This window comes from Amphiura filiformis, chromosome 18 (genome assembly GCF_039555335.1).
Source record: "Amphiura filiformis chromosome 18, Afil_fr2py, whole genome shotgun sequence".
In the NCBI taxonomy this organism is placed as follows: domain Eukaryota; kingdom Metazoa; phylum Echinodermata; class Ophiuroidea; order Amphilepidida; family Amphiuridae; genus Amphiura; species Amphiura filiformis.
In genome coordinates this window covers 42,191,484-42,217,219 of record NC_092645.1, presented here as the reverse complement: position 1 = coordinate 42,217,219, position 25,736 = coordinate 42,191,484, and the positions used below count along the sequence as shown (strand labels likewise).

The 25,736-nt window shown below is 36.9% G+C and overlaps 1 protein-coding gene across 2 annotated transcripts; it reads right to left on the bottom strand.

The window, feature by feature from the left end:
• Window positions 1-490: 490 nt before the first annotated feature.
• On the bottom strand, window positions 491-23,279 carry LOC140138683 (TNF receptor-associated factor 2-like). 2 transcript variants are annotated; one of them, XM_072160428.1, is made up of 8 exons: window positions 23,242-23,279; window positions 14,630-15,067; window positions 14,007-14,082; window positions 13,255-13,353; window positions 6,427-6,591; window positions 4,995-5,066; window positions 3,089-3,175; window positions 491-2,683 (listed from the first exon to the last, which is right to left on the bottom strand). In XM_072160428.1, the coding sequence occupies exons 2-8, from the start codon at window positions 14,779-14,781 to the stop codon at window positions 1,478-1,480; spliced, it is 1,857 nt and encodes a 618-aa protein (XP_072016529.1). In that variant the 5' UTR covers window positions 14,782-15,067; window positions 23,242-23,279; the 3' UTR covers window positions 491-1,477. The 2 variants fall into 2 exon arrangements, with proteins under 2 accessions (XP_072016529.1, XP_072016530.1); XM_072160429.1 differs by lacking the exon at window positions 23,242-23,279 and adding an exon at window positions 23,091-23,219.
• Between the last annotated feature and the right edge of the window lie 2,457 nt (window positions 23,280-25,736).

Below are 25,736 nucleotides of genomic sequence, written 5' to 3'. Positions count from 1 at the left end.
CTGAATCAATCCAAATTCGATTGCGTTTCAACACCTGATACACAGAATGGTGTCACTTTAATCTGTTGTAGTTCTCATCTCATTAATTAAATTTTTCTTTAAAAAAGTTGATCCCTTGATAAAGGAAGGTCCTCTCTATTTACTGACTAATCAGGAAAGAGGTTGCGTAATGTTTTCTGTTAGAGTGAGGAATTTCTTAAACACCATGTTTTAAGTCTAAATTTGACAACAACATGTAACTGTGCTCCAATCATCAGCTATGGCACTTAGAGCATGGAGCTGTGTTTGCATAGAGCCCCGGGGGGGGGGGGACTTCCATGACAGATATGCATCATGTGCCTCGGGATAGCCCCCTTTTTAAACCGGCTTGTACCCAATGACCCCCTTTTTTGTGTTATGGTCCTACCTATTACCCAATGACCCCCTTTAAAAAAATTCATGTACTCAATGACCCCTTTTTTTTTTTTTTTTTTATACCCAATGACCCCCTTTTAATTCCCAAATTTAGGTGGTATTTGTGTTTTCCTCCAGAAATAATGAGATTTTTCACATTTCCAAGGTGGCTAAGTTGTTTTTACGCAGTTTGGCACTTATTTATGTGTACTTAATGATACTCTTTTGGCAATCATGTACTCAATGACTCCCATTTTACTTTTTGTTACCCCAATGACCATCCTTTTTCAAAGTTTCATACCGAATGACCCCATTTGTGTACTGAATGACCCCATATTTTGTAATTGTACATTTGACCTGAATGCCCCCTACTTTTAACATGGCCGAGGCACATCCCTGCAATTTTAGATAGGGAGTGCCTCCCCCGGGGCATAGAGAATATGGGAGAATGGGTGATTGCTCACATTCAATGAGAGGGAACATTACTGTTCTAGCAGAAAACGTGTTGACAGTGGACATCCATACTATTAGGTTATGTGTTTGTCGTCTCCATTGACAAAACATTGATCTACATGAGAAAAACTACCCCCCCCCCCAAGTGGTCATCACCACAACTTTGGTCCAATACAACTGTGGCAAGTCTGCCCTTTCACAAAAATGGAATACTAGAATAAGCAGCAGGAGATTGATTGCACATGTTGTTGCTGAAGATATATCTTTTGCTTCTTCCTTGCTCTAACTAAATGAATTTGTGAGCATCAATTCGAAGCAATCCGAAGCTATTTACAAAGGTTTTAAAAACAGTTCATCGGACTCATTCTTCATTAAAATGTAACAAACCTGGCATTAATTATAACCAAAACGAATGAAGTTAATGACTTAAAATAAATGGAACTGGCTATTGCCTTGCTTCCCCACTGAAATGTGTGCATATAGCCACATTGAATTGCAAGTATAGCATGTGAATAATACGTTGGTCCTAGCATTTTCATATTTCTTATAAAAATATGTATTTGGAACTAATATTATATTGTGTCAACTTATGTCAGCGGCTAAAAGTGTCATTTAATCGTAACAATCATCTTCAGATTCTTTCTAAATCTGACACATCGACAATGACTTTCACAAAGAGGCAGTCGTCTTTGACATAAGCAAAGTTGCCATTCTCAAGAAGGTTGAGCGCCACAAACAAAGGACACCCACTTGCAATGTTCATTTCATGGATTGGTTTCTTAAAAGATGATGATGTTGGGTCTGGTCTAAAAGCATCAACAACATGCTCCCTGTTGCCTTGGTCTACCATCATGAAGGTCACCTTCTGTCTGAATGGCCAGCGAAGGATGTTATCATATTGACCTTTCATGACAACAAAGAACAGTGACAAGTGAGTGCCTTTGCCCATGCCATCCCCATTGAGATATATGCGGGCGCACATTTTGTATCCATGGTAACTGGTGTAAAATGGTGATGAATAAAAAGAAGTTGTTTTGCCACTCACTGCTTCGCGATGTCGTCGTGCATACTCAGTTATTTTCCAAACAAGAATCCCATTAAAAGATGCGGCTTCCAGAGATTGGATTCTGAGATCTTGTTCTGCAAGAGCAACATTTTTTACAGTTAACATTTGGTCATGGGCATGAAGTTGTCTTTCTTGTTGTTCAATTGTATCTTGAAGATGACGATTCTGTCTTTCGAGAGCACTTACTTTTTCTCCCACTGCTTCCAACTGGTTGTTTAAAACAGCCACAACCTCCTGGAAGGTTTCATTTCTTTTATCTAAAACAGCATAAAGTGTCTTCATCTGTTCCAATTCTTGCAGTTTCTGATTTACCATAATCTCCGTATCTTTCAACTTTTTCTCCAGTGTTTGATACAGGGACCTACCTGCCGTAGGAGAGTTATTTGATTTTTTGGACTTATTTTCTATGGTACTCTCACTTTTTGTTATAAAGGTTTTTTGAAAAATAATTCTTAGCCTATTAATTTCATCATCTGAAAATGTAGAGTAAGGTGTATTAGACATCTGCATGTAACTTGCTTCAGACGGCGCTCCTCCAGCAGCCCCCTCCCAGCCATTACTGACAGATGTATACTCTCCCCCTCCATCGATAGTAAGTCTTCCAATTTTTGGTGGTGATGATGATGATAAAACTTGTCCTGATGGGTTTCCAGGTTCATTGTTTAGTAATCCTTGGATTTTTTCTACCAGTTGCTCATATTTTCTATTTTGAAGTTCCACGTGATAGACAGCTTGTGTTTGAAGGTGTTGGTACATGCCCTCACCTAAGATCTATGCAAAACAAAATACAAAATGTACAGAAGGGGGTAAATTGTGAACTCCAAATTGCAAAAATGAAGATTTTAACTCACATATGAGCTAAAATAGCAAAAGTACTTGTAAACACATGCAAGGCATCCTTCATTTGATGTCCTTAAAGAAATACAATACCCAAATTGCGCACTCAATTACGACTGATAATGTCTTTATTATCTAGCAAGATATCCAGTCCTGACATCACTGATATTGTCTTATATTAGGGGCCATGCATGTAATATTTAAGAGCCTGGGGAAAATTAATGCAAGGCATTTTTGGCTTTCACTATTATTTTGGGTTTAATAAAAATGTTAGGGGCAAAGGAAACATGTACAGAACTATAATTTAGTGGTATCATATTATTAACGTCGCTAATTTACCTGCTCATCACATCCATATACACTGTATGGACATTTCTGCTTTCTGTGTGGACAATCCCCAGCTTCAAAATCTTGGTGTCGTGATAACTGAAACAAAAACAAAAGCAATCAACGATGAATCGAGTTATTAAAATTATGTACAAGTTGTTATTATTAAGTATTGTATACATACAAGTTATGGGCATCAGTTCAGTTCAGTTCAGTTCAGTTTTATTTCATCAAATTCATCCATTAAATAAATACAATATAAAAAAGCTTTTACAAACATCGTATAATATGATGAAATGATGAAATGAAGTACTTCACCAGAAAAGCTACACTAATCATTATTTATTCACTTATTACATCACGTTTCATGTCTGGGCGTTGTTGTGCAATTCAATAATTATAGAATTCCAAAATATATCTGCTTCCGGACACCGTCCAGTCTCATCACTTCCGATTAACCCCGAATCTAAACTAAAAAAACCCCTGAAAATGCACAATGAGTCTGCCGCACACTCCCATATCCTCATTTCCACTAAGACTCCCCCACATCCCCACACCATCCCCCCACACACACACACCCCCATCCAACCCAAATCTCTCACATCACGCATATACTCGCTCATCAACTTGCACTCGTTACCAATAAAAAAAAACCATTCATATAACTGTGAGCTTGCATTTCGCAATATCACTCGCAGCTACAACAGTCCTGTATTCACTATTTATAAATAGCAATATATAAATTCTGGATAGAGAGAAATGGAGGTTGCCATTTTGGCTGGGCGCCTGTATGTCTGGAGAGTTGACCTCTAGCACAGTGGGTGGTCTTCCTGTACTTTTCAATGGTAAGTCGGTTGACTTCAGCAACTAGTCGCTCAAAATTTGGGGTGTTTTACCGAATAAAAACCATTATAAAATGAATGGCGCTCGGTAAATTTTAAAACGCTTTCGGTAACTTTTCTCTAAAATCAGTTTCTCATAACATAAGTTACAGAATCCCCCAATCTTCAGATTTTTGGCCCATATAATTTTTGTGAAAATTCATGAATACCGACATCTTGTTTTCCTATTCATTTGTATGGAGTGAATACTTATCTAGATACTCTTTGGTGATACGATGTTGTGTAATGGCTGCGCCCATGTACCCCATGGTGATATATAAATAGCTATTTATAAATAGTGAATACAGGACTGTACAACAGTCTCCCATAAAAGCAGGTAGTGCGGCCCATTGTGTGCTTGTATTTCGCAATATCTCTCAACGGCATTGCTCACAGCGAAAACACTAGTCTGTGGGCTTTACCTTTTGTAATATCGCTCACCGTGATCGCTCACATCCAGAACATGGGCTGTGACCTTGCATTTCGCAATATCACTCGCAGGTAAAATATTCTGACTTTGTTTCGCAATATCACTCACAGCCAGAACATTATTATCTTTCATTTCAATTCAGTGTCGCAACTATACATTTCCATTTGAGGGGGCAAGCGGGGGCAAACATAATAAATGAGAGGGCAGGCATCGTTCATGCTGTTTGGCTTTGAAAGCGCGGCACCCTCGTCGCGCTGGACGACATGGGGGGGGTCTGAGGTATAGTGGGATCTGCTTGAAATGTGTCCCCGGAACAGTGTTAATTTTTTTGACATTGGGGGATGGGGTTGGAAAAATTATCTTGAAGTATAGCACCTTTTGGTGACAAAAGAAGTTTTTAGTACAAATACGCGCGAAGCGCACGAAATTTTTTGGCATATTGAAGCTAAACTGGTGATATATGGTACAAAAGTGGAAGAAATGCGCGCGAAGCGCTGATAGATTGTTTCTTAGGTTAAAATGACCAAATAATGAGGTTTTATTTTCGTTGAGACGATTTTAAACAAGTTAAAGGTTTATTTGACTCCTTTGAAATATTTTTACTCACCGATTCTCTTGTCATCTTCTTTTTACAATCACCACATGTTTTGCTTGCTTTGGGACACACATTGTTATGCGTCTGCAACAACAGAAACAAATATATATTGTGACCATCGTATCATCGTATGAAACAAAGTTTCTGAAGTATGAAAACAGCTTCCTTCTCTCGTTTTATTTCAATGTGCTCATTACTTTCAAAGTATGTTTGCCTACATAACTTTTAACAAAACTTAATTCTTAGTCAGATGAATTCTAAGGGAGCATATTAAGATATGGTAATGCAATTCCATAGTCCTTATGTTCCAATTGAAGATATCCAACTGTCAAGGGTTAAGAAATGATATGAGTGTTACTCTTCAAGAGCTAAGCTAAGCAAGATATCGTGACTAAAATACAAGCCATATTTCTTTTCCCCAGTATCAGTGATTGCTTACTCTGCATATTCCAAACCAGATTAAGCCGAAAGCCTGTAATATCTCCACCTTAAGTAGAGAAATTAGCTACATGTATTTGAACTTCAACATTGTCAATGGGCTATTCCAGAAAAAAAATGCACACCCCCTATAGAAGAGTAACTTCTTAATCAAAGACATGTCTGGATTTCCAAGTCTGCTTTCTGAAAACGACTGGAATCATTGTCCATGTCGCTTGAAAAAGCTTGGAAATCCAATTAAATGAAGGAAAAATCACAGACATGTCTAAAATGAGCTCTCAAATCTGACTTTGGACTATTTTTCTGCTGAATCTTTCGCCTTTGGACACTTTAAGGGGTACTACACCCCTGTGGTAAATTTGTGAATATTTTGGCATTTTTCTCAAAAAATAATAATACACTGGTAACAAAAGTTATGTAGATTATTGGGGCAAGGATACCAATTACTACACTGAAATTTCAGTGACTCAAGACAAGCGGTTCCGTATATATGATAAGAAATGAGGTACATCCTAGCGGCACCTTATTTCTTATCATAAATAACAAGCCGCTTGTCTTGGGTCACTAAAATGCCAGTGTAGTAATTGGATTCTTTGCCCCTATAATATACATAACTTTTGTTACCACTGTGTTATTAGTTTTTGAGAAAAATGCAAAAATAGACACAAACTTATTGAGGGGTGTAGTACCCCATTAAAAGTCTGGATTTCCAACAATCACGACTGGACAAAAAGTTTGGAAATCCAAACTCCTCTATAGGGGGTGTTCATCTATTTTCTGAAATAGCCCAATACTGCGGGTGTCTATGTTTTTGCCAAATTTTAATTTAAAAAATGCCTAATGACAAGTTTAATGACTTATCCTACAGTTTTGAGCACTTTATACCCAATTCTAATTTTCTACACTTTCGATGGGATCACTAAATGGGCCTTTGTGGTATAAAGCGATAAACCAATGTCCTCAGAATTATAATCAACAGTTTGTTTTATAATATAATCAAACCCACCTTCAGTTGTTTGTATTGCTGTTGCTCCCCACAGTTATGACACCTCACAATCCGCATAGGGCAATCGTTCTCCAAATGATATGGAAGATCACCTCGTCGCAAAACCTTTCCACATCCTGGTTTTGCACACTTCATTGGCTCAAGGGCACATAGTAACTCATGTTCCTGTAATGGATTATACACAGGTGTGTAGTACAAAAGGTATGATTACTTGTATGACCTTTTCAGCTGGACTTATTTTCATTGGAAATATAATTTAACTTACAACATTAGGTGTCAATCATATATGCAGGACAAAATTTGCAGTTACAGACCAATAGGTGGTCTGTGAAGCTTAGCTATATACTGTATATAGAGTGTTTAGTGCAACAAAGGGTTATCCGCGATAATGGCTTTGGGTCAAAATAATTCTGAGAACACTGGCAATGTTCTGGATACAACGGGTTATCTGCATTGAAATTTGTGTATTAAATTAATGGATTTCAAGATCAAGATTACTGTTAACAAAATGAGCATTTTGTTTAGTGCAACAAAGGGCCAAGGGCCATCTGCATACCTTCCACAGAGTTTGTGTATGTAACGCAGGGGGACTCTGGTGTTAGAGCAACAAAGGGCTATATACGTTTTTGTTCACTATCTCGAAATGGAAAAATCGATATGATTGTAAAATACCTTAAATTACCAACCATTCCTTATTATAAAGTCTGCACAAAAAGTAACGCAGCTGTTATAAATACGCCTATAGCTTAAGGTTAAACAAAGTGTTGAAGGGCTTTACCTCCAGAAAAAATATATTATTACCTTATACGTAAGAAAATATGTCTACTTATCATGTGAAATAAAAAAATCCGGAAAAAAATGTGTGAAAATGTGTTTTTAGCCTATTTTTTTAGCTCTTGTCAAGCACTATTATTCGATTTGTTTACAAGCGCCAAGCAACTGTCGTCTAGGAGAGTGATTGACATCTTTATTATTAGAGAAGAATGGAATCTGTATAGTTCATGAATATTCATGTAGTATTTATACAACCTGTATCCCAGCCATTTTGCTTAGCTATCATAATCGTTCATATAAGACGCCCATATGATCCATGGTGTTAAACTGATATTCAGCAACTTTATATCTCTCGATCTTTGCGATCCGAAATATTGAATTTCAACTTTAGGCACATCTCTAGCAAGATAATTAAATACCTGTCACAAATATAGGTCTTGAAATGTTACTTGCAACGTTAAAAATGTGAATAGAGAACAAATCGGGTTCAAACATGCTTCAAAAATATGAAAGTAATTGTCAACGCCTACTACCAGAATAGCCGGAAGAGGGCAGACTTCATAAGGGAGTGTTCATAATATATTTTAGTGGGGGACAAAGAATTTGAAACTTATTTCGGGAAATTTCCTGGGTTTTTGGTTTTGTTTTTTTATTTTATCTTCCTGTTCGGGTGTTTCGGTTGGCACATTTTCGGGGCATTTTCATGCACTTCACAGGAGTTTTTTCGTGGCTTCTCTGTAGCTGTCGTGTGTCTTTTTCCCCACGTACAGGGTATAAATAATAAATGAATAATAATATATGAAAAAAAGAATCTGGAACTTCAACGTCAAAAAACAAAACAAAAACAAGACAAACTGTACCCTGCTAAAAATATCAACCCCTTTCCTCTCTGAGAATAAAAATAATAAGACTCAACCTCACCTGCAAAAAATTTTTTCGGGGATAATTTGGGATAAGTTCGGGCCTATTTTATTGCGACAATTTTCCAAATCTATAAGGTGAAATACGGTGTCGTGGGGATGTGCGGCAGATTTGGGGTGCATTTTCAGCCATTTAGTTTAGACTCTGTTGCATTTTTAGCCATGATTTTATTGACCCTCAGTGTCTTGAAAATTAGGTTTAAGAATGGTATTTTTCAATGATTTTCTCGAAAAAGTAAAATTTGCGAAAACTTTCAGTCCAAAAGTTGATACAATTTTGGGTCTGTTTTATTCAAATTTGGTTTAAAATCGTACCGTAGTTTTTCGGAGTCACAGCCTCACATCCTTACCCAAACCAACTTGAGAAGGTTCCCCCGGTGTGTGTGCAAATTTGCAATTTATAGGCCTACACTCATCATTTAAGCCTAAAATCAAAGTGTTAATACCATTAACACTACCATGGCCCGTTTTGTCGTGATGACTGGCTTCCAAAATGTAGGCCTATTTTAAATTATAAATCTGGTCCCGCTAGAGGTGTGTTTTTACCCGCGGAGGTCTCTCCCTCGGGTTCGTGGATGTGCCACAGTTTTGGAGTAGGCCTACCTTTTCAACTATGATGGGTGGGTTTACAGCGAAGACCAACTTTTGGGCGCATTTTGGCAAAAGTGCCCTTATAAAAGCGTCAAATTAGGCCAAATGTGGGTGACTTTGATCCCCGCGGTACAAATGTTTTGAAGAGACCCGCCCGAGGTGAAGTTATAAAAAAAATGGTCGGGCCTGCTAAAAACCTCCGGAATCAAGCATGGGTAGGCATACCAAAATGCCTTGAGACCCCCCCCAACCCAGCGCCGGGACCTCCATGACATGATAGACGCCGCGAGTCCACCAGAAAATATAAAATATAACATTTTGATAGGCCTACTAGACCTAGGCCTATATTTGTCTGTAAACCTTTCTTGTAGTTGTAGGCTACCGCGTATGTCTACCGTGATGACAGTAGCGTAGCTGCCGGGGGGGGGCAATTGCAAAATTGCCTATTTGGGCCCCCCCCCTAGTGCAAGGAAAAAAAGAGGGAAAGAGGGGGGGGGAGAGGGAAAAAAGAGAGGGTGAGAGGAGGGGCAGAGAGATGGGGAATCCAAACGATATGCAATACAGCTCAATAGGCCTACCATATACGATTATTATCAATAAGCCTGGCAAAATTGTCTATTTGGGCCCCTGCCCCAGTGGGAAATTTGGTGGATTTGGGCCCTCAAAAATCCCAGCTACGCCGCTGCGTGATGATGTTGCAAAGTTGCGGAAGTTCATTCATAAATTTCCCATTTCCACTCGACAACAACCCGGGACAACAACAGGCCAGCACGCAGCGCGCAGTAGCTAATCCCCGAGCTAATCAGAGACATGTGCGTTTCTCTTTCAATGTACGCTTCAAATAATTATGCTCTCGGCGTCGAAAGTATGATAATGGAAAATATTTATAATGAACACTCCCTTATTTAGCCACACCTCAGTTCCTTTCTCGGGTTGCCTGGTATATCAGCAAAATCCTACACCTATCGCCTTCCCTTGGTAAAAAACCTAATAAAAACTCGTGATATTGAAATTGAATTTCCGCAGCGCCAGAACTTCCGTCATTCTAGCATCATGGATGGATATGCAGTGGCGCCGCTAGGGGGGGCAGTATTTCCACCAATATTTTTTCTTTCCCACCCAGTTTTTAGGCAAAATCCCCACAATTATGTAATTTTCCACTTTTGCGGCAATTTAGTGCAAAATGATGATTTCCAAGTGCCCGTCTCAAATTCACTTCCCCCATGCCCCGCGAAAAAATTCTGGTTCCGCCACTACGGGTATGGCCATAGCTAGGGGGCTTTCCCCCCCACCCCCAGTTGCCCTTGGTTATGCTGGACGTATGAGAAATTTAGAGCTTGTTCAATTCCACCAATTTTAGAAATTTTAAAGGTATATACAGTGTATATAGGATCACAGTCAAATAAAATATCGTAGGCCTAATAATTTTACCAATGGCATTTATTGAGCTGCTCCTATGGTTTAATATTGATATTATATAATTGAGCTCCTTGTCAAGCTCCTGAGTACAGTGACTAACTGAGCTCCCGCTATTTTCAGAAATGAAGGCCTGGCCTTAAATGAATAGGCCCTAATTAGGATTGAGGCAGCCTTTTGTTTCATTTTACAGAACTTTTTTAATCCCCCAAAATTAGTGGGTTTTTTTAATGTGGAGTAGGCTTTTAAAACGAAATTCAAATTTGGCAATATTTTCCATTGCTTAACGAATTGATCTGCGTGAAAATGCCTAAACATGTGGCCAGAGCGGGATGAGTGGTATAAAAATCTTAACTTGTGAGAAAGGACGTAGGCCTATGGGGTTGTATGAGGTTGTGGATCACGAAATGCCCCTTTAATGTGTGCTAGGTAAAGTCATTCTTCCTCCCTTTCGACATGCCAAAATTTATTCACTCCCCCGGCCCCGGCTTGCCAAAAATTGCTTTCTCGAAAGGCTGTGCAATCAGTAGGCCTACCGGTATTAGCCTACTAATTATAAGCCAAAATTTCCAAGCGACTCGCTAAAAATCGCTTGCCTCCGTCTCGGCCAGCCAAAAATCGCTTGTCCGCACCCCCTGGACTGCCAAATTTTGTGGCCCCTCCCTGGCCTGCCAAAACTGTGCCCCACCCCTTTGCATAGGCCTAGGCCTATATGCCAATTTTTGGGATCCCCAATTTCCATACCCATACCTTAAACCTGTTGCAAGCGCAGCAAGCATGAATGTGCACATTTTTTTCGCGCCCTAACTACCCCCCCCCACATTTTCCCCTCCCATGCACCAGGTTCATTGGCGCTAGATTTTAAGCTAGAAAATACCTAAATATTTTAAAATCCAAACTCGGCAACACCACTTTATCGGGCAAATAGAGCCCGTCGTATACGTAAACAGCGTGTTTAAAAAAAATGAGAGTGTCACTTTTGTCCAAAAAATTTCGAATTTTGGCCTTGAGCAGCGACAATCAGAGGTAAGAAAAACACAGTATGACGCAGCTTGAAATATAGAATCACTATATCAATTTTGAAGTTTGTACTTCAAAGCACGAGCCGAAACGAGGTGAAATGGTTCTAAAAAAATTGATTTCGCTGTATCTTTTATCGCGAAACTAGACAATTTGACAGCAGCGAGTCGGAAAAATAGCAAATATCTCAATTTTCTGCTATCGAAATAAAAATTTAAATAGCACCTGCATATAGAAGAGGGTTTATAGAAATAATGTAGGTCAGAATTTTGTCTATGAAATCGTGCACGGAATTGTTATTACTGGTTACAAAACGACATACAAGTGGAGGCCATTTTACTTCAAATTCGGCAAACATGTAAGCTTACTAAAACAAATCGAGACAAGCAATATCAAGAATGAATATGCACATTCTTTTATTGACTTGTTTGTAATGTGCGTCGTAGTTCCCAACAAAATCGCCACTTCCACTGAGAAATTATGGCCGTGTTCCCAAAAATCTTGATGCTCCGGATATTGAAAAAAAATTGAAATGTTTGAAAAGTACATTTCTTTTTGAGCCAAGTGGAAAATTCAAGCATAATAATAACCAGTACACTTTCAGCTTTTAGACGTAGTTTGCGTTTTCTCTCTACGATATTTATTTCCAGAAATAGATAATTTTAAAGGGGGCTACATGCAGTCTCATTCTGGATCGATCATTACAAAGTTTAGTATAACCTTAAGAACTAATAATCGTTTTCACAATTCAAGGGTGATTCATTTACGCGCATTTTGATACCCCATTTGTCAAATGTCGTTTCAAAATTAACAACACAGTAGGGCTTTTAAAGTAAAATACCCGAATTTAAAAGTTGCAGTTTACAGCGATCAATGGTTATTACACAAACATTATGGCACGTAAAGCCCTCCATTATCTTCGCGCTGACTTCAAATCAATACAAATAGCTGCAACTTTTAAATTCGGGTATTTTTCTTTCAAAACAATGCTGTGTTGTTACTATTGAACAAAATTAGACAAATAAGATATCAAAATGCGCGTAAATAAATCATCCTTCCTGTTATGTTGAAATACTGTGAAAACATTTATTAGTGCTAAAACTATAGGCGTATTTATAACAGCTGCGTTATTTTTTGTGCAGACTTTATATAGAATAGGTCTTGAAAAGCCCCACATACATGCACAAATGTGACCCGGCAGCACAAACGAGCCGTAAATTCCCTAAATTGTATTCTGAGTTATGGTGTAAAATGTGTACGAAGGTCGTATTCATCGGTCACTTAAGCTGGCGCGACATCTGTCTTATTTTGATAGTCACAACACCAATCAATAATCCTATTATTGAAGTGGATAATAAGCTTCTACCTTAGATGGCTATAGAACTTTTAATAGCTCTGGTCTTTGTTTGCTTTTGCTAAATCCTTTTCAAGTGGTGGGTTACCAGGCATTGTATTTTGTATAGGTATGCATAACCAACAATTAACAATGAGAGAACCTTCTTAAACCTCGTTGACTTGGGGATGATTTGAAATGACCGCCAATTATGACTGTTTGATATTTATTGCCAGCAATGTGGAAAAAGAGACACACATAGAAACGAAAAAAGCTATAATTTTGTTGAAGGAGCAAAGTTTAAATAACCATAACTCCGCTTCTGGATATTGTTTGAAGTCAAATGATATACCATTTTTTTTTTTTTTTTGTTTATTTTTTAAACACGAAATAAAACAAAATTGACCGGGGGAGAAATTTACGGCTCATTCGCCGTGGACGGTCACAAATGGCTTTTTAATGTAAAAGTGTGTCAACTTCACTAAAAATGCAGCATCGATTAATTAAGTGCATAAATCGTCTTTTTACAGTGGGTTGCGGGGATCAAAAGTTAATTGATTTAAAACTTCACTATGGGACTTCTCCAAGTTGAAGGACCACTCCCTTACAAAACAAAAATACACATTCATCAAAAAATCCAACCAACATGTTTACATTCATCCACAAAATGTATCTCGAACTTTATTCCACAAAACTTCCTGTAGAATTTAATTACTTCCTTCCATTTTTGAGGTCACAATAAAAACAAATAACCGACTCAGTATTTGTACTCACAGTATATTGTTGAAATGTTCCTCTCCATGGGCAGCCCTCATTGTGACATTTCACCTTTAGATGTTTCAGTTCTTTTCTAGCATTAAAATCTGGATATATCTATAGGAAGAAAAGAAAGAAAAGTTGAGAATTATACCAAGTTTAGAGAATTCCTTGTTAATAGTTAAAGTCATGTGAACTAAACAAGATTTGAACATCACAGTTTTCACAGTTTTTGCATCAAAAGAGTGGAATAAGCTACCTGTCTATATTAGACAATCTTCATCTACAAATGTATTCAAAAAAGCGCTTAAAACTTATTTGCTCCCTTAAGATGTTCTTATTGGTATTGTACTTTGTATTTTAAGATGCACCTTCGATTGTAGTTTAAGTTGTAGTATTAAGGTATTTTGTAAGCACTATTTGAGCCTTTTGGAAATGGCGCAAATGCTCTTTGTATTGTATTGTATTGTATCGAAATCCTGTTAACATTTAATATGACATTTATAAGCATTACAATATAAAAAGAATGATAAACAAAATAAAGAGAGAATTAGAGAAACAGGAAAGAAAAAAAGGAAGAAAAAGAATAAAGAAAGAACGTTTTGAATCTAAATCCTATTAACAATTCAAACTCGTATACAGCTGATTAGCATAATATTAAAGTAGGTATTATGCACATTCTTCAGGCCTAACAATACCACGTCTTATTTATCTTATACAGAAACCCGAGACATCCTGCTAAATGCATATATTCTTCATGACTAACATACCTGTTCTTTATTCCAGACTCCATCTTCTGCATCAACAGGACAGACTGGGCATCTTACTTCTCCTCCAGCCTCGATGCTAAATACAAAATCAAAATAGTAACAAAATCCCAAATGAGATAACTCGGTCTTAAGTTATTTCATGGTCTGTTTCACAATTGAAAATCATTTTAATAGATTTTGGCTATATAAACATAGATTTTGAATGCTACAGAGCATGAATGTGCTGTGAGAATGAGCTACCATTTAGAGAAGCAAGCTTAAAACACCTGGAGACTACCTGATGAAGTTACTTCTTTGAGGAGGCGATACAGTTGGACTTGTAAGTTGAAATGTGAATTTCTTTAGTGAGGTTCCGATCCTTTCATAGGGTGTTTTCCATCTTACATTTTGAGACCTCGCACAGCGGTTTGGATACTATGCACAAGTATGTATAAACACATGCGCGTGTTACATGCTATATACTAACCTACACTTTTGTTCATAACATTCAGGGGAAACACATAGGCCTATGTCAAGCGTCAAAGTTTACTGTCCAGAGTTTATACTAGGACGGTCTTGAGCTTTCTTCATTTGCCAAGATCTCAAGTTTGTTTTGATGGATGATAAAAAAGGACGAGTCTTACCTTGCAAATTTTTCCTCCACACATGATTTACAACATCTATGTCCACATGTAGTTTGCACAGCTAACTTCAAGAGTAGCTGACATACACAGCACAGTAGCCTCTCCTTGAAGTCCTTTTCATTCTCTAGTATTTCACGTCTATATCCAGGCATCTTGGATGTAGTGTTGAGATCTCTTCAACTGTATGCACTTTTGTGATATCCGACTATATCCTGCAGTGGTATGTCGCCACAGATTAATCTGTTCACAACAGACTTTTTCCTGGTACTTTTAAAGATAAGATACTCGAATATCTTCTGAGAATATATGGTGTCCGTTTTTTGCTCCTCGAAATGTTCTACATCTGCAGGAGGTTTAGTTGGTGCTACATGTAGCGTACTCCCTAGAAGAACCTGCACATGCATAACGAGAATGCATATCGCCCCATCTTGGTGGATACTGAAATGGAAAAAACAAATACTTGTGTATTATTTTCATCAAATGGCTATATTATGTGCATGATGACTTGGGATATATGGCAATTTTCGTTTTAAGCATTAACGCATCGCAAAAAGAAAGTATTCCCTTTTTTATGGTAATTATTAGTAAAATGGTAAGATTTGCAAAATAGAAACTCAATTATATGCACATTTCTATACCTCGTTTGTGTCAAAAGTAAGCAGTGAGTGGTGACTCTCTGAAATTGCTAAATGAAAAAGATGCCGGGTACCAGATGCGGATTCAAAAATTGCACTAAAAAGCTACTCAATCAAATGCAACATGATATTCTCTGCATGACTTGTTATGAATAACAAAATTGGCAAGGCACCCGAGCTGCAAACAATTTCGATGGGTTTAAGTGCAACTTTGGAATCTGCATCCTTCCATTCATTAACTAACAAAGGATCACGATAGCAATACTTTTGAGACTTTTACCCCAGGGTTGTTACCTCAAATGAGATAAAAGTGTGATGAACATGATGGGACTGCTTGTTCCTTTGAAAATTCTATGCACATGATTTTATTTTAGTTCAGTCTTCAAAAAGGTGAAACAGTTGCTATTCATGTTATGAAGGTTGAACATAGTAAAACTAAATAAAATACCCCAAACTCTTATGGTCCAAAAGCAACCTTCCTCTCAGTAGATCAGCAAAACAAAGATACTGCCTGGGTAGCGTTTAGAATATAATAAGCAGTTTTCATAGCTGACAGTCGCCACAAGCAACCAAAACAAGCTGCTGACAACTTGTAAACAAGGAGACTGCTGAGGGATTTAAACTACTTCAGTGGCAAGCACTGCTTTACAAGCAGGCCCTCATACAATGATATTTACAACATTTTTACAGAATATTTACAAAATAACATGATATTTAGTAATTTATACAAAAACATCAAAGATAGACATTGGCAACTCTCTGTTGCCAAACATCAAAGATAGACATTGGCAACTCTCTGTTGCATGGCATTACAAAGACTCAATTGCACAGACTACAGAAAATTCAAAACATTGCTGCCAGACTTGTAACATTCACGAAACTACATCAGCATCAGCATTATACCTGTTTTTATACATGACCTGCACTGGCTACCAGTTAAGCAAAGAATTACATTCAAAGTAGCCTTGTTTGTCTACAAGATTATGTATGTATCAGTTCCAGCATATTTAACTGAACTTGTAGAACTGTATTCACCAGCTCGTAACCTCCGTTCTGCTACAAAACGACTTCTCCCAGAAACAGCTACCAGAAACCAGTGGGGAAGCAGATCATTCCTTGTTGTAGCTGCAAAAATTTGGAACAATCTGCCATTTTCAGTTCGCTCTACTAAGAACTTAAAAACACATTGGTTCCAAATTGCCTTTAATCGACTCCATTCATATTACTATACACCGATGAACTTGTTTGTGTATGATTGTTATAATATGTTTGTTTTATTGTACGTATTGGTTGATTTTTTTTCAAAGCGCCATGAGCGTCTCTCGACGGATACCGGCGATTTATTATTATTATTAAAATGATAGTCATGTCATGCCTGCCCAAATAATAAACAAAATATTTAAATTCATTGACAATATTATGATTACAATATTATGACAAATTTATCCTAAACTAAATTGAAGTGTAGTATTTATTTCTAAACCAACATGTATACCAATTTTTATATCTCCATGTATCACAATACACTGACATGTTCCTGAATAAAATTGGACAACTTAAATACCACTTCTGAAATCAAATTACAATGTACCTACCTATAATAGGCATGCGTGGGACTAGTTTTTGCCTTGTTTAAAAATGGCAAAAACTGGTGAAAGTTCATAATATGTAATGTAATCAAGGAAAATCAGTCGGAATCGGAAATATTGATTTTCATATATAGCCAAACAGCTGTGGAATCAGTACCGACAGTATACATTGTTTGCATCCGTTGCCCGGATTCATTCAAGCTTTAACTGCCATGTCACCGGCATATCAAATAACACATAAAAAACTACGTATATATTCCCGGGAATTTCCGTGCTATATCTCTATACTAAATGAAAATGAATTAAAACGACTGTGCAATATTCAATATAGTAGCACACCGTACCCTTTTCCAGCAGTGCTATAATTTCCCATATTGTACAATGCAATATGAACTGTGAACTATTAAAAGAGAACTTTCTATAGAAGAACACTTTCAATTAGTAGTAAGTGACAACAGATATTTGACATACTTGGCCGATAACAGATTTTTGAGACAGATTGATGTTGTAAACATAGGTGGGTGTAAAACCAATACCCTTATTTTGGATTTGCAAAGACAACTACTCTGACCTTCACCTCACATACAAAACTAAACCAGATCATTCTTGTTAAGAGACCGCCTATCAATTAGTAGTAGTGACAACAGATATGTACCATAATTGACTGATGTTTGAAACATCATAATAAGAAGTTGGTTAAAAGATACAAACTTTTAATAATAGTTTGGATTTCAACCGGGGATTTCAAGAAAAAAAGAAAGAATGAAAGAAGGAAAGAAAGAAAGAAAGAAAGGAAAGAAGTAAAGAAAGAAAGAAAAAAAGAAAGATAACGAAGGATGATAGGAAAGAAAGAAAGAAAGAAAGAAAGAAAGAAAGAAAGAAAAGAAGAAAGAAAGGAAAGAAAAAAAGAAAGAAAGAAAGAAAAAGAAAGAAACGAAGGATGAAAGAAAGAAAGAAAGGAAGAAAGAAAGAAAGAAAGATAGGAAAGAAAATAATGAAGAAAGAAAAAAAGGAAGAAGAAAAGAATGCAAGGCAAAAATGACAAATCAATGTATAGGAAGGAATCCAGGCGCTAGGCTGTCACACAACAAGAAACTGTCAAACCAAGTCCAGAGACATACAATGACCATCTACCTTACTCCCTCCCATGCAATAAATTACCCACTTATCTGCCTTGTCCCGACATGTAGATCAACTCCTGTCAAAGGTAAAGCAATTGGAGTTGGTGACAGGTTTATAGATAAACATATCGGAGTTGATGACAAGTTTGAGACCAGGACAACTGGCTATAAGAGCACACTTAAATTCCTACTTTAAAAGAGCATTTTGGTGGGTGCTACTAGTTTGTAAGAATATTCGCGGCTCACGCCGCTCATACTCTTACTACTACTAAGAAGTGAAAAACTTACAGGCCAATTTATCAAAATACGCGGCGAAACTTCCCACCGCCACCGTACGCTAAAAAATCCTGTTTGAGATCGACTGACTGATTTGTTATATATATACATAATTATTATCTGATTATGCCAAACAAATAAATACTGTTGAGTAGCAACCGCCAATAATGCCGCAAACAAAGCATAGTGCCATATATTCAAACGTAAACAACAATCAGTCGGTGCAAACAACAAGGTCAATATTCCTCAGACAATACAATCTCTTTAACATTTGAGCATAACTGATTTGTTTCAAAACTCCATGCACTGTCAAAGTTTGATTCAATAATATAAGTGAATTAATATATTTTATTTGACCAAGCAAAAGTTATCGAGTTAACACACAGACACTGAATATTAAGTATCAAACATTCATGATAATATTAACTCAAACAAAGTCTGAATTGGTAATATCATGAATATATTTAGTACATGCCTGTTGATGCAAGCCAGGTAGGGACAGCGAGAATCCAAAACGTCTGATATAATTGCAAGAATCTAATCTTGAAAATGTGCACTGTGCATTTAATTTAATTTTGGCGAAAATTAGACAAAAATGCTTCAACTTATTGTTGCTGTAAGGTACCAGACGTAGTTGTATCATGCTTTCAGACAGTTTAACATTTGATTTTTCATGAATAGCGACCATTAGTAGAGACCATTTCATAAGATAAACTATAAACTAAAAGCAGGGCTGATCTTATTTAAAATGCAACACAAGTGGGATTCAACATTGGTGGAACTGTAGTCTGTTACGTCTGTGTTTGAGCATGGTTTGAGGACGTGGCACTTTAGATGCTTTCTGGACAGCTTTAACCACCAAAAGAACAAACTCAGATGCTGTGAGAATACTTCATGTATCAATATAGCAGTAGTATAGTTTGTAGTTATAGGTATTGTTATAGCTAATACTTAAAGTCATCATGTTCTATATATTTCCGCCAACATTTTTTTACCATAAACAAGGAGGAAATAATATCAGTGACAACTGTTAGGAATGGTTTATGTCTATTTTAAGCCGAAATGGTGGGATTAAAAAAACCCCAAAACAAACAGATAAACAAACAAAACACAACACAACACTGACCAAAAACAGCTATATTGACCGTTGAACGTGCAGACCTACGGGGGATTTAATGCTGTAATTACGACATCTGTTCAAAATCGCTCCGTTGTCCTACTACAAAAACTATAAATCTTGCAGATTCCATTTAGGTGTATGTTGGGACATGTATAAACATGAATATGCAAATGAATAAAAATTTGAAAAAAAGTGGACTTTTTCCAGGGGGGGGGGGGGCAATTTTTGGTGAAAAGTTGACTTTTGAACCTTTTTTGACCTAAAAAGCTTTAAAATCCGATTATTGGCTCCCTACGCTCGCAAATTCTAAAATTTTGAGACTGTTTGTATACTTTTGCAAATTATGGGGGGTGGGGTGCATCCCACACCCCTCACTACAGCTCTGTACATATAATAATTTAAAAATATCAAGTGATAATAATGGCAAAATATCACGTGTCACACGCGCATTAATACTACTGTAACTGATACGCTGTGCACCACGTTCGAGTGAAATACGTTGAGGCATATTTGATTTGATAAACGCAGTGGTGACGTCAGTGACGTGTGATGCACAAGTGGCCATTTCATTGGTCTATTACTATTACCAGAGACGCGAGGGTTAGAAATCGTATTATGGTGTAACGCCCTTCCTGGGACCGATCACTAACACTTGTAAGGGGGCTGATGCAAAAGGGGGGGCTGAAAATTGTGACCCTCCTAAGGGGGCCTGGAAAAATTGAGTTTATATGCTTTTCTATGGGGTTGACCCATAATTTCATGTCAAAAAGGGGGGCCCTGAAATTTTTGAGGTCTGTAAAGGGGCCCCGAAAAATTTTCGTGATGAAATTTTTTTGCATTCACCCCCCCCCCCCCCCCCCTACAAGTGTTTGTGAACGGCCCCTTATTGCTCATATCTGCAGCATAATTATTATTCTATCAATCGATACTATATCTTATCTGATTGGGAACATTGTGATATCAGGATGATACTGAATATCATTGTGAAATACGCATTAACGTATATCAAGGTGGTAAAATTAACAGCTTTCATTTTGAACATGTATCAATGTAGCAGGAATGCTGCATAGTGCCTGTTTGTGCCATTTGAATTTCAACTGCCACGCACTGATGTATGTAATTCTACTACTAGCGTGCATTCGCTGTACATGTTTACGGCAACGGAGGCCAAAAGTTCACTTCCAACACTGGGCAACAGGGGTTAAGATCAGTTCAAATGTTATAACGGTTTTGTATAGTCTCATCACCTGTGAGCTGCCTACTCATTTCAAAACAAACGTCGTCACGATAATAGCTAGCCTATGACTGGGTCATCATTTCAACTCTAAAATCGAGATTATAATATTGCTAGTAGGCCTAGGCATGTGCCTATTTATTTTTGGAGAAATCTTTTTGTTTTGTTTACACAGGATATTATTATTATGACGTGAGTTTTAACATTGTTCAACACATTTATTAGTATAGCACTTTCGACCAGGTAATGTACAGAACAGGTTTAAAGATGAGCAATTGAGGCTCAATTGCCAGGGGGGAGGTGCTGTGAATTAATTAATAGGCCTACCCCATTCCAGGCAAAGAAATTTTTAACCCAATTTTGCAATTTAAATTATGCAAATAAAGATCGTCCTATACGGTTCACTGTCGTTGGACCAACGTTTTACCGACTACCCATAAAAGACGTCGTTACTCGACCGTAGGTCCGACTTTTTTTCCGACTATGCATGAAAGACGCCGGCTGACTGTTGTTGGCCCGACGTCCTTCCAACTATCTGAAGAAGACGTCGTTACATTGCCGTAGGCCCGACGCCGTTCCGTAGAAGCAAGGGCGACTCCGACGTGTTCCCACCATGTCCAACCTATTGCCAACGTAGGCCCGACGTATCGGTGTTTACTGGGGTAAATCAATTGTTTACATACGAATACGATAACGAAACATCGTTTTGAACATTACGTTTAAAAAGTCCTAATTTGATATTATTTTCTTACCTTTAGACATATTTTCCGAATAGTTCCTTATTCTATCGAGTACTTCACTGCAACACATCGTATAAAATACGCCAATAGTCGCGTAGTGATATACAATGTACATCTTACTTGCAGATTGAACATGACATCACTTGTTTTGAATTTATTGTGTACGCTGTTTATATGTTCACCGATTTTGATTATAAACAGAAGGGGTATGACCAGGGATATGGTATGACTGAATTTGTTTAAAATAACGTTACGCTTAATACAGTTCTGATTAATTTTATTGTGTAGTTGCAGTTTTAGTCACGAGAATGTTGTTCATTGGGAAAACATTAGTTTTATGTGTTATATGCTATAAATATTACGACAATTTTAGAATCGTCTGCTGATATTTTTACGAATATTAAGATTAATTCTGTCGTTACATATTTTACGTCAATTATAGTGCAGGGTTGTTCACTACAATCAGTCATTTCTGTTTTATGCTAATATTACCGGGTAATATTACAGTATTCAAATTTTCAAATTTTATTTTACTCACCATTATAAAATAGATTCCCTATTTCTGTTTGTCACAGACTACAACGCATTTGATGTCAATTATAGTTCTGACGTGGTTGTTCATTACAGAAACAATCAGTGTGTTATATATGATACAATTACTTTTTTAATTTTCTGCATTTGTTTCTTTACTCACCATATAAAATAGATTCCATAATTCTGTTGTTCACGATTCTTACGTATTTTACGTTAGTAGTCCTGAGTTGTTCATTAATTTACAGAAACAATACTTTTTGCGTTATGCTAATATTACAACAAATTTAACATTGTCTGCGTTTTATTCTTTACTCACCATATGAAATAGATTAATAATTTTGTCGTTCTCGATTCTTGTGTATTTTACATCAGTAGTCCTGAGTTGCTCATTAATTTACAGAAACCATTATTTATGCGTTATGCTATTATTACAATTCTAACTTTTTCTGCATTTGTTTCTTTACTCAACATAATTCTGTTGTTCACGATTCTTACGTATTTTACGTTAGTAGTCCTGAGTTGTTCATTAATTTACAGAAACAATACATTTTGCGTTATGCTAATATTACAACAAATTTAACATTGTCTGCGTTTTATTCTTTACTCACCACATGAAATAGATTCATAATTTTGTCGTTCACGATTCTTGTGTATTTTACGTTAGAAGTCCTGGGTTGTTCATTAATTTACAGAAACAATACATTTTGCGTTATGCTAGTATTACAACAATTTTAACATTGTCTGCATTTTATTGTTTACACTTCATATGAAACAGATTCCATTAGTTCTGTTATTCACGATTCTTATGTATTTTACGTTAGTAGTCCTGAGTTGTTCATTAATTTACAGAAACAATTATTATTTAGCCGTATTACAATTTTAACATTTTCTGCATTTGTTTCTTTACTATATGAAAAAAATCCATAATTCTGTTGTTCAAGATTCTTATACATTTTTTAGTCCATTATAGTCTTGAATTGTTCATTATTTTACAGGAACAGTAATTTTTGCGTTATGCTAATATTACAATTTTAACATTTTCTGCATTTTGTTCTTTACTCACCATATGAAATGGATTCCCTAATTCTGTTTTTCAAGAATTTTACGTCCATTATAGTCCTGAATTGTTCATTAAGAAACAATAAACAAGAAACATTATGCTAATATTACAACAATTTCAAAATTTTCTGCATTTTTTTTTACTTTACTCACCATATGAAATAAATGCCTTATTTCTGTCGTTCGAGTTTCGTAGTTTACGTCAACACGGTCAGTTATAGTCCTGATATGTTTGGGCTAATTTTATAGTCCTCGTAACAGTTTTCTCGACCCTTTATCAGAAACATAAAAAATATAAACCTACCCGGCACTGCTGGCAGTTTGCACATCGTTCAAGAGCTTGTGTTCAAATGACACCTGCAATATATATTGGCAGTGGTTCTGGGGAAATCCAGCTACCGGATTTGGGCACATATGTAATCTATCATTGGGCAAAGTACAACAAATATAAGTCTCCTTTATATTTTTGCTTTGGTAAGCGTGTAAATACTTAAGGCATTTGATAAGAGAAACAGTTGAAAAAACACATAACATTAGGTCGGGAAGGCATCTGGCAAGTATGCAAAAATTATAATTGTTGAATACCTACTGAAATCTGAAGGAAACGTAGTCATCATTTGAATCTAAACAGTATCATTGCCCTTAGCGAACTCTGAGCGAAATAATTATCCAGGATATAGGATATATCATCTTACAAACATGTATTAAATAATTGGGAGAAATTTTGAATAGTTTATTCATAAACTGCATCTTTAAAACAACCATTTAACAACAACAAGGACCTGTAAAATAAAAGACCTACATGAAAATAAAGCAGCTCCCAAACAATCGTTATTCTAAAATTCCTCACCATGATATGAAGCGAGACATCATTGAATCATGGAAGAAAGAGATGAGAAGGAACCACAACGACTTCGATCGGCCAAGTTTTAATCCGCTTATCTATTGACGCATGAAAAGAAAAGCTATCAATGGTACTTCCTTTCATGTATAATCCATTTACCGCGATCGATGCTTGGCGAAATCATTACTGGAAAAAATTTATAACAAACCCATCCACGAACAAGCAAACGCTACCCAGAAGTAAGATTATGGAATTTCACTGATGCTCTGAACATGTATAGTAGCTTTGTTTTGGGATCTACAGTCAAACTGTTTTCTTGATCGTGTTGTGTAGAAAATGTCCTATAAAACATCGAAAAGGTAATCAAAATCGGCCGCTTTTTTGCTGAGTTTCATCTTTAGCAAATAAGGTAAGATTTTGGTGACTTTTTCGATGAAAAATAGATGTAAAATGTTCTTAAATAATGCACAATGTTCCGGTTGAGTCCGGTACATAAAACCTGTTTAATTTAATAGTTTATATGTGTATAATCGTAACTAGCTAACTCGTTTTAGTGCCAAAGACTGCCAACTCTGAGAAAAAAGCCATCAAAGTTCGGAAAAATTAGGCAAAATGGAAGAAAAAGATGTAGGCCATCAATGACCGATGATCACGTCACCAGAGAAAATCCTATAGGGTGCTTGCACGGAAGGTCATTAGTTCAAATCATCCTTCACACACGCTCCAGAAGACATGCAAATACATGGAATACAATACCAATCACCTATTTAACGCGGGGTATTGATCAAAGTAAATCCTCATGAATAACAATGTCAACTAAATGTCGGTAAAGGGAGTGGACAAAGTGAATGCGTTCGTTGTGGTTCCTTCTCATCTCTTTCTTCCATGATTGAATCAACCATACATAGCAACGGGGAATTCCGTAGTAATTGTTCGTGCGTAAATGGTGCAAAACACTGCCTGGTATTAAACATATGTTAAACAAGTGATGGGAAATTCCCCAGCAGTCGCAACACCACGTCGACGAATACGCCAATTGATAACCAAAACAAACTGTATACTAAATGTCAGTATGAAGACAGGTCAAAGCAGCGTCATCGATGCACAGAATGAAAATGTACGCCATGAAAATAGTTCGTAGAATAAACACGAAAATCTTTCACGATTCGTGGTCCAATAGATGTGGAAATTAATGTCAATCAAAGATGTAACCATTACTAAAACTAAATTAGTGTAAATCAAATATAATGTACGTTTAATGCGTAAAAATATATCAGTTGTCAATATGGCGTCGATTTGTTATTCGTTGGGGATTCCCCCGCACGACTCAATAAACATTGGGACTTTCCACGTTAATATTGTGAAATAAATATAGAGTGCAGAAATATATGGACTACTTTTTGGATAAACTCTATTTTTATCATATCAGTTTCCAGGGGCGTAGCCTCGCTCGATGAAATTTTTTTTACAATAATTACTTTATTCTTATCAAGGTGGTCAAACTTTATGCAAGGTAAAATTGAAGCCATTGTGCACCATTTTTACTCCCTTTGTTCAAAATAAATTGTTGTCGAGTTTGTTTGTTTTCTAATTTTTAGGATAAATGATAACATTGTAAAGAGTGAAGGGACCGTTCAATATTTACGCATTGGCTTAGGACGATTTTTAACAGGGGGCTGACAAAACAAAACATTTTGGTGCCCTCCCCCCCCCCTCCCCCCCCCTCGGTGTCAGGAAATTGTGCAAAAATAGGTCAACACATCCATTTTCCCGGTATCTGGTCACATTTTATTACTTCATCTATTATCTATGCAATTATTGGGGGGGGGGGGGGGAGCCCCCACACCAAAATTATTAAGGGGGTTGAGCAAGCCCCACGGTTCTTAAGCCTATGTTACGCCATGGAGGGAATGGGGTTTTGAAAAAAAAAAGTATCGACGAAATATTTCGCGTTA